Here is a 12895-nt window from a genome sequence, read left to right on the forward strand (position 1 = left end):
TGCATCTGCCCCTCCATCCCGCCTCCCCTCATTCCTCTACTGCATATCCCCATGGCTGGCCACACCTTCAACCACTGCGCATCCAATCCTTGTCTTGTCAACTCTGCTGGGATTTTGAAAGCCTCTTCAAAACCCACTGGCCAAGTCACTGACCCCCTTCCCTAACGCTTGCCATTTTCCAGGAGCAGGAGAACGAGCAGCTCAGGAGTCCCTTTTCACATCTGGATAATATGCTGAAGGAATTCCATTATGAACAAGCAGACACTGCCTGGTTCTGCATAATGCAGCTGCAGGAACACACACACACACACACACACACACACACACACACACACACACACACACACACACACACACACACACACACACACACACACACACACACAGAAAGTGAAAAGAAGCACTCACAGTTTTTCAAGTGCCTGAAATCCAGCGAATGCACCAGTCTTCAGCTTTATGATCTTGTTATTGCTCAGTATTCTGTGGAACGACAAAGGAAAAAACACTTGTGGTGAGACAAATTATGTGGGATCATCCTCTGCCCAAATCAGAGATGCTGGACAAACTGGGATGAGGCTGGGCAGAGAGGATCCAAACAGCAGAGATTCATTCCCCCAGTGCCAGTCACTGCCAATAGCAGCAGGCAAACTTGTCACTATTCATTCCTGTGTAAACATTTCTACTCATCAGAGAGGAGGAAAGGACTGTCCAGGGGTGGGGGAGGGGGGAAGAGAGAGCGAGGGAGGGAGCGAGAGCAAGAGGGCAAGAGCGAGAGAGAGAGAGAGTGAGAGAGAGAGGATGGATGGTGGGGGACCTGCAACATCCCAAATACCCCAGCAAGGGCTCTCAATTATCCAGGCAGATCATCAAACATCCTTCACACGTGCTGCATTCAAAGCTGAGGTTTCACTTCCTGCACACTCTCCTGTGCAGGGCTTCCATCTTCTGTTCATCTGACTCCAGCATATTGCACCTACAGTACCCCACTGGTACATCACACGCTCACTCCAGTGTCTCCGGGTATATCACACACTCCCTGCAGTGCCCCCACCCAGTATATCACACACTCACTCCAGTGTCTCCGGGTATATCACACACTCACTCCAGTGCCCCCACCCAGTATATTACACACTCCCTGCAGTGCCCCCACCCAGTATATCACACATTCCCTGCAGTGCCCCCCGGTACGTCACACATTCCCTCCAGTGCCCCCCTGGTATACCACACACCCTCCAGTGCCCCTGGATATATCACACATCCAGCACTCTGCCCAGTGCAGGGTTAAAGTCTCTCCTGGGAATACGTGCCTGCTGCTAATCATTCTACCCTTGAAGTTGAGGTCAACCAACCTCTCAACACCAGCTCAATGTGTGCCAAGAGTGAACCATCTCAGGGGAGCATAGATAATACAGGCTGGACTCTGAACAGTCAGCCTTCCCTCATTGTGTTCATTCTAGGTTTCAATCAGGTCACTCATGATCTTATTGACTGGTGAAGGAGGCTCAAGGGGCCAAATGGCCTCCTCTCGCTTCTAATTCGGTCATCCTTGTGCTCATATGCAGTAGCCCATAAACTGGTAAAATTAACAATCCAAACATCCTGCCTATGCAAACAAACTCTCATCAGTAAACACACATCCATTCAGCAAAGGCTAGAGAAGGAGCAAGAGAAGGAGATTCATCTCTAAGCTGGTGGAGGGAGGAAGTGCAGGTTAATAACACACAGGAACAGGAGGAGGCCATTCAGCCCCTTCAGTTTGTTCCTATGTTTTGGCTAATCTAAACTTCAACCCCACTTTCCTTTTCATCCTGGTGCAGCAGGGAATTGTGAAAGCAATGTTGAAATTAGAGCTGGAAACTCTGCCATTCCCAAAGGCACTATATAAATGAAGGTTATTGTAGTCGAATATCTACATTCCATTTGAAATCCATGAGATTTTATATTTTAAAAAATCCGCTGTTGGAATATTTGCTCTTTCGATACCTTCTGTTTTTTTAAAATAATTGATTAAAAGCCTGGCATCATTCAAGTGGAAGGGCAATGAAAAAGCAGGGCTATGCTCCAGTATAAAGCTCTACTGGCACACTGCTAACACTGTGTAATCCCTTCAACCTGAAAGTACAGTTAAGCAAAGGCTGATTCATTTTTAAAAAGTGTTCCTGTTACCAGGGTAACAAGTGGCCTCCTGGGCTCCATTTGCTGTGATCTACCCTCTGCCTCTGGTACTCAAAGTAAATCAGATCCATCTCCTGAGCAGATGCAATGTTAAGTGCACCATTTAATTACAATCATTTTGTTCAAATTCCTCCACGGCTCATCAGCTCCCCATCATTCTCAGTAATCTCCTCCAGCCCTACACCCCTCCAAGGGCTCAGAGTTCCGCCAATTCTGGCCTCCTGTGCATCCCCGATATTCATCGCTCCACAATTGGTGGCTATGCTTTCAGCTCCTAAGGCCCTAAACTCTAGAATTCCTTCCCTAAACCTCTCCACCTCCCTAAAACCTAACTCTGACCAAGCTTTTGGTCACTGGTTCTAACACACTATTATTCTTCAGTGTCATATTTTATTTGCAAATATTTCTGAAAAGCCTTTTGGGACATATCACTAGATGAAAAGCACTATATAAATGCAAAGTCTTGTTATATATTCTCTCCCTTCTTGCACAGCGGCACTGAATTTAATGATCACAAAAGGACGAATACAAATGTGAGGTGAGGAAAAGCTTTATCACACAGCGAGTAGTTAGGGTTTGGAATGCACTGCCTGGAAGTGTGGTGGTTACAGGTTCAATTGAAGCATTCAAGAGGGCATTGGATGATTATTTAAATAGAAACAATGTGCAGAGCTACAGGGAAAACAGGAGATTGGCACTAAGTTAAAATTCTCAGACACGATGGACCGAATGGCCTCCTTCTCCACCATAATAATTGTGTGATTCTAACCGAGGGCTTTGATGTAGGTGGGTACATATTTGAAGCTGACACTTTTAGTGTCTTACTGAGGGAGTGCTGCACTGTCGGAGGCTGAGACGTTTTAAACCAAGGGCCTGTCTTTTCAAGCTGAGAGCAGGGGGTTTCTCCTCAGAACAATATCACTCTCCCATAACTAATACAGTCAAATAACAGAATAACTGGTCATTTTAACTCACTGATGTTTCTGAGTGTTTGCTGTCACCTTTCTGACATTATAACAGCGACTACATTCAAACTGCTGACTATTAATGTGCTTTCAGACATGTTGCAAGACCTGATAAGGTGTGATGTAGCTTAATGTTCCTTCTTTGTGCATTGGTCTGTTGTTGCAAATTTTCACAGGCAGTGGGTGACCGGCTGTTTGTTTTTAGAATTGGCTGGGAGGGGAGGAAGGGAAGGGTAAAAAGTCCTTTGTGAGCGCGAGGGCTGAGGAATCGTGGACTCCAAGACTGGTGCACCTCTGTTCCATTGTTCCACGACCAGACAGGATTCCTGAACTTGACTGTCCTTGAACCCTGCAAGGAAGGTCAGAATCAAGCTACCTGTCCACTGCTTCAAGAGTTGCCAACTCTGCACGATTGTCCTGGAGTCTATGGGAATGAAAGACTGATCTCCTCGACAAGGTTACGGACAAAACTCGGGAGAAAAATGGGTCGCAGGGGGAATCGAAAAGCAGCCAAAGGAAGCGTTTTGTCTCTGACACACCACTGAATTGAAATGGCACAGAGGGATCCTTTTGAACACACGGAATTTCACGTTTGTTAACAGCAAAAACGGATTGTTCAATCGGGGGAATGAAAGATGGATCGATTTTGTTTATAGGTGATGAAAATAATGGAGATAGGCAAGGGGAGTGAGGAAAGAGAGAATGTTGTTTAACCAGGTGAGACAGTTGGAGGTGAGAGGGCAGACAAAATGTCTAGGAGTACATCTGACCAGGACTGACAGCCCCACACTGCCAGCAAGTTATTCCACATCTCTGAGCTCTTTGTGAAGAGCTCAGAAGAAGAAGCACCATTCCTGGGCAGCACGTATGTGGCTCTCATTCCTTAAGGTTTCCTGTATATATTGCGCCCACATTTCAACCCAGTAATAGGTTCGGATTAGCACTGCCACTGAATAAAAGTCAGCGTCTAATTGGCCATAAAGACCTGCTGTGTGAAAGACATCATTAGTCAAGGGCAGGATTTACCATTCTACTTATCAACACCTCCTGTTGCAAATGGGCCTTGAGGCAATGGCAACTTGGGATTCAAATCCTCCTTCTTTCAATGAAATCATTTACTTCCCCCAAGGGGCATGCAGGACAAATGAGGTGGCCTAGACTGAGATTCTGCCTCCCCCATCGCCATCCTCATTCTCAGCCAACCTGTCAAACTCACTAGTGGGCCCCTCTACACAAACCTATGGCACAGAAGGAGACCATTCGGCCCAGTGTACCTGTGCCAGCTCTTTGAGAAAGATGTCCAATGAGGCCCTCCACCCCAGGGAACCCTCTGCCTTTTGACAGTTCCAATGGAATCTCATTCCAACATTCTTAGAGCCAGGGCATTCTGTATCATAGCAACCCTTCCGTGTGACAAAATGTGTCCACATTTCCTCTAGAATTCTTTTTTTCACAGCTTCTGAAGTGTTGCAGGAATCTCTGCATTATACCCCCTCATCCCTGCTACCATTCCAGTAAATCTGCTCTGCACCCTCTCTAAAGTCCTCGAAAATTGCACCATTCACGTTTCACATTGCCGCTCCTTATTCCTCCGGCCAAAATCACTCATTTCGCATTAGACTGCACGAAGATACATTTGCCATGTGTCTGCTCACTTCTCCAATCTGTCTGTCTTTTCTATGTGGAGAGACTCGGATTGTTCTCCTCAAATCACACAAAGTTAGTGGCGGGTTTGACTGAGGTGTACAAAATGTCGATGTAATAAGCAAGGAGAAACTGTTGCCAGTGCCAGAGGGGGTGGGTGTTAACCTGAGGGCACAAGTTGAACCTAATTGGGAAAAGAACCAGAGGTGACAGGGAGGAAAAATTTTGTTACACAGCAAGTGGTTGGGGTCTGGAATGTGTCATCGAAAAAGGCACCGGGGCAACAGGTTCAATAGTAACTTTAAGAAAAAGAGCTGGATAAATACTTGGGGGGGAAAAAAATCAATGGGGAAAGAGGAGGGGGAGTGGGATGAATTGGACAGTTCTACCTGGCCTACAGAGCTAGCATAGGCACGATGGGCCGAATGGCCTCCTTCAGCACTGTACGATTCCATGATTCTCTCTCCTGCCATCAACACAGGATCAACATTGGGAAAGTTCCCCTACCAGCCCTCCTGGCTGTCCTCCCACCATCTGAACAGCGACCTTGGGAAGCAATCAATGTTGAATGGAATTTATTTGCCAAAGAGCTTCCGGGTCAGGCGAAATGCCTCATTAACCATCTCCAGCTGCCTGACCCCAAGCGTGCAGCTCTGACCCTCAGCAGCTGCCTGCACTAAAGGCTTGGGTAAACAACTAATTGTCCGCCTGCTCGCTTCTCCCCTCCCCTTTCAGCGTTGCAAGTGGCTGCCTCAACGTCAAGGATTGAGAAGCAGCAAAGGTGTCAGTATTTAATCATCCTTGTGATTGACCAAGATCAGATTCGTTCATGGCCAAATGATCACATTCCTCACCAAACAACTGGAGTTTTCAGAAAGCACAGTGCTCCTCCAGCAAGCTAGAGGATGTTATCGCATCTCGGTCAGGCAAGGATATTTCAAGAACATTTGGAACAGGATGAGGCCATTTGGCCCCTCAAAGCCCCAACCAAGAAACTTAAAAAGTGCCTGCAGTGCCTCAGTGAGTAGCGCACTCGCTTCTCACTCAGGAGGTGATGGGTTAATTCCAACTGCTGAGACTAGGGCACGCGATCCAGACGGATATTCCACATAGAGTCCCAAGGGAGCAGACTGATAGGGGGTCAGTACTGAGGGAGTGCTGCACTGTCAGAGGGTCAGTACAGAGGGAGTGATGCATTATCAAAGGGTCAATACTGAGGGAGTACTGCACTGTCAGATGGTCAGGACTGAGAGAGTGCTGCATTGTCGGATGTCAGTACTGGGGGAGTGCTGCACTGTCGGAGGGTCAGTACTGGGGGAGTGCTGCATTGTCAGAGGGTCAGTACTGAGGGAATGCTGCACTGTCAGAGGGTCAGTACTGAGGGAGCGCTGCACTGTCAGAGGGTCAATACTGAGGGAGTGCTGCACTGTTAGAGGTCAGTACTGAGGAAGCGTTGTGCTGTCAGAGGTTCAGTGCTGAGGGAGTGCTGCACCGTCAGGGTCAGTGCTGAGGGAGCGCTGCACCGTCAGAGGGTCAGTGCTAAGGGAGCGCTGTACTATCAAAGGTACAGTGCTGAGGGAATGCTGTACTGTCAGAGGGTCAGTGCTGAGGGAGTGCTGCACTGTCAGAGGGTCAGTACTGAGGGAGTGCTGCATTGTCAGAGGGTCAATACTGAGGGGGTGCTGCACTGTCAGACAGTCAGGACTGAGGGAGTGCTGCACTGCCGGATGTCAGTACTGGGGGAGTGCTGCACTGTCGGAGGGTCAGTACTGAGGGAGTACCGCACTGTTGGAAGGTCAGTACTGAGGGAGTGCTGCACTGTCAGAGGGTCAGTACTGAGGGAGCGCTGCACTGTCAGAGGTCAGTAGTGAGGGAGCACTGCACTATCAGAGGGTCAGTACTGAGGGAGTGCTGCATTGTCAGAGGGTCAATACTGAGGGAGTGCTGCACTGTCAGAGGTCAGTACTGAGGAAGCGTTGTGCTGCCAGAGGTTCAGTGCTGAGGGAGTGCTGCACCGTCAGGGTCAGTGCTGAGGGAGCGCTGCACCGTCAGAGGGTCAGTGCTGAGGGAGCGCTGTACTATCAAAGGGTCAGTGCTGAGGGAGTGCTGTACTGTCAGAGGGTCAGTGCTGAGGGAGTGCTGCACTGTCAGAGGGTCAGTACTGAGGGAGTGCTGCATTGTCAGAGGGTCAATACTGAGGGAGTGCTGCACTGTCAGACAGTCAGGACTGAGGGAGTGCTGCACTGTCGGATGTCAGTACTGGGGGAGTGCTGCACTGTCGGAGGGTCAGTACTGGGGGAGTACCGCACTGTTGGAGGGTCAGTGCTGAGGGAGTGCTGCACTGTCAGAGGGTCAGTACTGAGGGAGCGCTGCATTGTTGGAGGGTCAGTACTGAGGGAGTGCTGCACTGTTGGAGGGTCAGTACTGAGGGAGTGCTGCACTGTCAGACGGTCAGGACTGAGGGAGTGCTGCACTTTCGGATGTCAGTACTGGGGGAGTGCTGCACTGTCGGAGGGTCAGTACTGGGTGAGTGCCGCATTGTTGGAGGGTCAGTACTGAGGGAGTGCTGCACTGTCAGAGGGTCAGTACTGAGGGAGTGCTGTACTGTCATAGGATCAGTACTGAGGGAGCGCTGTACTATCAAAGGGTCAGTGCTGAGGGAGTGCTGTACTGTCAGAGGGTCAGTGCTGAGGGAGTGCTGCACTGTCAGAGAGTCAATACTGAGGGAGCGCTGCACTGTCAGACATTCACTACTGAGGGAGTGCTGCATTGTCAGAGGGTCAGTACTGAGGGAGTGCTGCATTGTCAGAGGGTCAGTGCTGAGGGAGTGCTGCACTGTCAGAGGGTCAGTGCTGAGGGAGCGCAGCACCGTCAGAAGGTCAGTGCTGAGGGAGCAGTGTACTATCAAAGGGTCAGTGCTGAGGGAGTGCTGTACTGTCAGAGGGTCAGTGCTGAGGGAGTGCTGCACTGTCAGAGGGTCAGTGCTGAGGGGGTGCTACAATGTCGAAGGATCAGTGCTGAGAGAGTACTGCACTGTGAGAGGGTCAGTACTGAGGGAGCGCTGCACTGTCTGAGGGTCAGTACTGAGCAGGCGCTGCACTGTCAGCGGTTCAGGACTGAGGAAGTGAGCACTTTCAGAGGGTCTGTACTGAGGGTGTAGAGCACTGTGAAAGGGTCAATACCGCGGGAGTGCTGCACTGTCAGAGGGTCAGTACTGAGAGAGTGCCGCACTGTCGGAGGATCAGTACTGAGGGAGTTCTGCATTGTCGGGGGTCAGTACTGAGGGAATGCTGCATTGTCGGGGGTCAGTACCGAGGGAATGCTACATTGTCAAGGGTCAGTACTGAGGGAATGCTGCACTATCAGCAGGTCAGGACTGAGGGAGTGCTGCACTGTCATATAGAGAGACAAAGAAGAGTCAATGTTATTCCAGAAAAGAGTAGAGGCAGACGACTGCCTGCACTCCATCCTTCCTCCAGATGCTAGTGGTGGCGTTCACAAGGAGAATCAGAAGTATCACCCCTGACGCTGAATCATTCCCTGCATCACTCACTCCAATGTTGCCTGATGCCCAACGCCTAGCCCTCCGCCACATGTTACAGGACAAAATGAAGCAATGATTCTGTCCAAGGTACAGGACTGAGTACAAGTGCAGGAGGTTGCATGGTCACACCCATCGCAACTCCAAGTCTGTCCTGACACATGACAGCATTGCAGAACTCCAAACGAACAGCAATCTCGTCAATTTGTTTGAACCATGCTTTTAAAGGACAGCACCTGCTTCCTCACCTCACCGCCCTCTGCCCTGTCCCGAAGCAGGCAAGCCCAGTGTGATGGTTCCTTATCAACGATGTGAGGTTTTCTGTGGGGTGGGTGGCCTGGAAGTGAAATTTGACACATACACATTGATCGTCTCCAGACTGGCCTTGAAGGGCTGTTGGGAAAGTCAGTAAGCTTCCATTTGGCGCTCGGGCCTGTTCAATGCTCAGGAGGACACTTCCTCAAAGGGAGACTTGCCTTTGCCTCCACCTTCTCCCCCATCACCTTTGTGCTCGCTGACCTACACTGGTTCCTAGTTTGGCAATGCCTTGATTTGAAAATCCTTATTTTCAAATTCCTCCATGGTCTCACTGTCTTCCTATCTCCGAAATCTCCTCCAGCCCTACAAGCCTGGGAAATCTTGGTGCTTCTCCAATTCCAGCCTCTTGAACATTCCTGATTTCCATCGTTACACCATCAGTGACCATTCCTTCAGCTTCCTGGACTGAAAGCTCTGGAGTTTCCTCAGCCTTCCTCTCCTCCTTGAAGAAGCTGCTTAAAACCGAGCTCTTTACCAAGTTTTCTATCACCTAAACCAATATCTCATGTGACTAGGAATTATTGTCTGATTGTCCTGTTTTATAGATTAATGGTGCTTATGTGAAACATTATTGCACTGGCAGTCTGGTAGATGCCTGTTATTCTATCGATTGGCATGGATGTCAGCTATGGTTCAGTTAGTAACACACTCCCATCTCTGAGTCAGAATGTCATGGGTTCAAGTCCCACTCCAGACACAGGAGCACAAAATCTAAGCAAGGCCCACAGCACAGGATAGCACTAATATAAAACGGAGCGCTTAAATCAGGAGATCATTGACACAATGCTTGAGCTTTAAAAGCATGCAGATTGGAGCAGGAAGGAGATGAGTTTAGAAGATCCAGTTAGAGCAGTGACAAAAGACTGTGCAAGACAAGAACACCAGAGGTAAATGCAGACCACAGCCGTATCAATGAATCGAGTTACACAGGGATGGAATGATGGGCAGGAGGAGCTCTCTCCATCTGTAGACGTGTTACCTCTGTGCAGACATACCAAACATAAAGAGACATGAGACAGTTACAGTAAGGATGTCAAAACGTTCTTGCTAAGAACTGGTTCCAGGGGATATTTTAGATTAACCAGTTGGCAGGAATCGAGTTGCACTCACATATGGTGTTGTGCGAGTGCCATACACAGCATCTGCAGCCCATCACACAGGTTCCACGTGTTACACATGGTCACTGGGAGAGTTTAGCTTTCATTCCCCGTCAACTGGATACAGCAACATTCCAACAGGAAATATTGTGGGATGTGAAAGATTACCACATTTACTGGCCTCACAATGGCATCCAACATGGCAGCCAAAACCAACCAACCAGTGTTGGCCAACTGCTTAACCTTTCATCTGGCACAATCCGAAGAGTCAGAGATGTTTGTGGCATAGGAAGAGGCCATTTAGCCCATTGTTTCAGTGCCAGCATTTTACAACATCAATTCCAAACTAATCCCACAGCGCCGTTCTCTCCCCATAGCCCTGGATCAATCCCAAACTAATCTCACTGCCCCGCTCTCTCCCCATAGCCCTGTATCAATTCCAAACTAATCCCACTGCACCACACCCTCCCCATAGCCCTGTATCAATCCCAGATTAATCCCACTGCTCCACTCTCCCCATAGCCCTGTATCAATTTCAAACTAAACCCAAAGCCCCACTCTCTCCTCATAGCCCTGTATCAATCCCCAATCTAATCCCACTGCCCCACTCTCTCCCCATTGCCCTGTATCAGTCCCCAAACTAATGCCACTGCCCCACTCTCTCCCCATAGCCCTGTATCAATCCCAGATTAATCCCACTGCCCCACTCTCTCCCTCTAGAATGGTACTTTATCTTTTCAAATATTTAAACAATTTTCCCCTTATTGATGCAAACTCCCTGTGGCTACAGGTTCCATCTCCTAGAAATTCCCTTCACCTCTCAATCAAAGATCATCTTCAAATTGAGGAACCTTCATCACAAACTCTCGCAAATAGAAGAATGATCTTGGCCTATTCACTTTATCAAAACCTTCCATCATTAAAACAGTGGCTGATTCTCCAAGTGTCCCTCCATATCAATAGCCTCCAGCCCTGGCATCACCCAGGTTGCTTTATGGCAGTAATGCTCCTTCTACAATGAGGCACCAAAAACCAAGCACAATTCTCAAATTTGGGCATGCCACAAGATGGTCACTGGAGGTAGGAACCCTGGCTGAATTTGTCCCTCTTCAATCCAGATGACAATAAATCCCTTGCTTTGCCTCCAGAATTGTACCCGGGACTTTCCTAGTCTGTGGTTGGTACTCGGAGGTGCATACACCCACTGGACTCTTGAGGCAACGTTAATGTTACTGTTGAAAGAAATGGACAAGGCAAAAAAAAAAGTTCCAAAAAGATAATTGAAGCTATGAAGTTAATTCAGCACTTCAATTCGAGCCAATTTCTGCTCTATTATTCCCTAACCGTTTATTATGCTTCTTATTAAATAATGAGTCTGTGTTGAGAGTTGTGAAACGTTTATAGAGAAAACACGGGATGAGGGAAAAGCTAATGGGCCCTGTTGGTGGGAGCTGGAAGTCATGCGATCAACCGGACCACAGAAAATGGACTCTTCCTGCTGACCCTGTGACCTGCTTGTTTTGTTTCTGTTTCTCAGCTCTCTCTCTAAAGTGTTCCCAAGGACGTTGGAACTACACTCCCATGTCAAAGTGTTATTTCAGTCAGCTCCTAGATAATTGTTCCACAAGTTAAACGCCATGATGTTTTGGTTACAGGCACAAAGTCAAATCAAGGCGGCCGGAAATTTGTCTTGCTGTCTGAGGTGGGGGAGGATCAAAATCATCTCTTCCCAAAAAAAATGTTGTGAAAGAAACCTTTTTAGTGAAAGTGAACAGTGTGTTTTCTTTCTGTGTCTTTCAGCAAGGTATCACTGCCTTGGTCAGGGTAATCCAAAGTCTACGACCCGAAGGAAAGACTTGCATTTCAGTAGCGCCTATCACATCTAAAGGACATTCTAAAGCACATTACAGTCAATGAAGTGTGTTCACTGCTGAAAGAGAGGAAACAATTTAGGCAATCAATTTATCTCTGCAGTGGGTCTGGAACCCAACTCCCTCCCAGAAGTGCTACCCGGTGAGCTACACTGACCCCTGCAGAGATAAGAGGTTGGGGGTTGGAGGAGGTGATCTTACGAGGGCAGGTTGGACAGGCTAGGCCTGTATTCACTGGCGGTTTAGAAGAATGAGAGGTGGCCGTATTGAAATCTATAAGGTCCTGAGGAGACTTGACAGGGTGGATGCTGAAAGGATGTTTCCCCCTTGTGGGAGAGAAGAGAAACTAGGGGACACAGTTTAAAAAGGAGTCTCCCACTTAAGATGGAGATGAGAAGACATTCTCTTTCTGAGGATCGTGGCAACTCTTCCCAGACAGCGGTGGAGGCAGGGTCAATGAATGATTCTCGACTAACAAGGGAGTCAAAGGTTATTGGGGATAGGTGAAAAGCGAAGTTGAGGCCAGAGTCAGATCAGCCATGATCTTATTGAATGGTGGAGCAGAACCAAGGAGCTGAGTGGCCAACTCCTGCTCCTAATTCATATGCTCGTATGTTCTTACGTGTGTTCGTATAACTTTCAAGCCCTGGCAGCCCAGTCCAGAAGCACGTGAAAATTAGCCCGAATTGGGCCAGAGCTGTCCTGGAGCTGCCAATGAATTGAGGATTAATATCCAGGACGCTGCTGTGAGCAAAAACGCAGGAACAAGCTTACTGCACCTTTTAAAAAGCCTTTAAGCTGAAACATTTTTCATCTAAAATCAGATTTAGAAGTACTGGAGGTGGGAGAATAAAAGCGGCTCTTTAGCTGATGATGAAAAATCATCCAATCGGGAACAAAAGTGTTCGTGATTTTGAGTCGCTATGGGAACAGAGGCGCCATGATGATGGACCTTTCAGGGGGCCAACAGTGGGAGGGTTCAGGCAAGACTATGATAGAGATCGTGTCATCAAACCTCCAAGGATATGTCCAACAATCAGAACCTGGATGAAGATCTCTCATCTGAGGGATCCCTAACCTGGATGAAGATCTCTCATGTGAGGGATCCCTAAACTGGATGAAGATCTCTCACGCGAGGGATCCCTAATCTGGATGAAGATCTCTCACACGAGGGTTCCCTAACCTGGATGAAGATCTCTCACGCGAGGGATCCCTAACCTGAATGAAGATCTCTCAAGTGAGGGATCCCTAACCTGGATGAAGATCTCTCACGCGAGGGATCCC

The 12895-nt window shown here is 48.4% G+C and overlaps 1 protein-coding gene across 1 annotated transcript in view; it reads right to left on the bottom strand.

The window, feature by feature from the left end:
* Positions 1-12895, bottom strand: part of LOC121290171 (adhesion G protein-coupled receptor A2-like) — a 241134-nt gene that overhangs the window by 102691 nt on the left and 125548 nt on the right. Inside the window, exon 2 of the mRNA XM_041210423.1 lies at positions 409-480. Coding sequence (XP_041066357.1) covers positions 409-480 — 72 coding nt within the window. The remainder of the gene's footprint in view (positions 1-408; positions 481-12895) is intronic.

This window comes from Carcharodon carcharias, chromosome 17 (genome assembly GCF_017639515.1).
Source record: "Carcharodon carcharias isolate sCarCar2 chromosome 17, sCarCar2.pri, whole genome shotgun sequence".
NCBI classification, from domain to species: Eukaryota; Metazoa; Chordata; class Chondrichthyes; order Lamniformes; family Lamnidae; genus Carcharodon; species Carcharodon carcharias.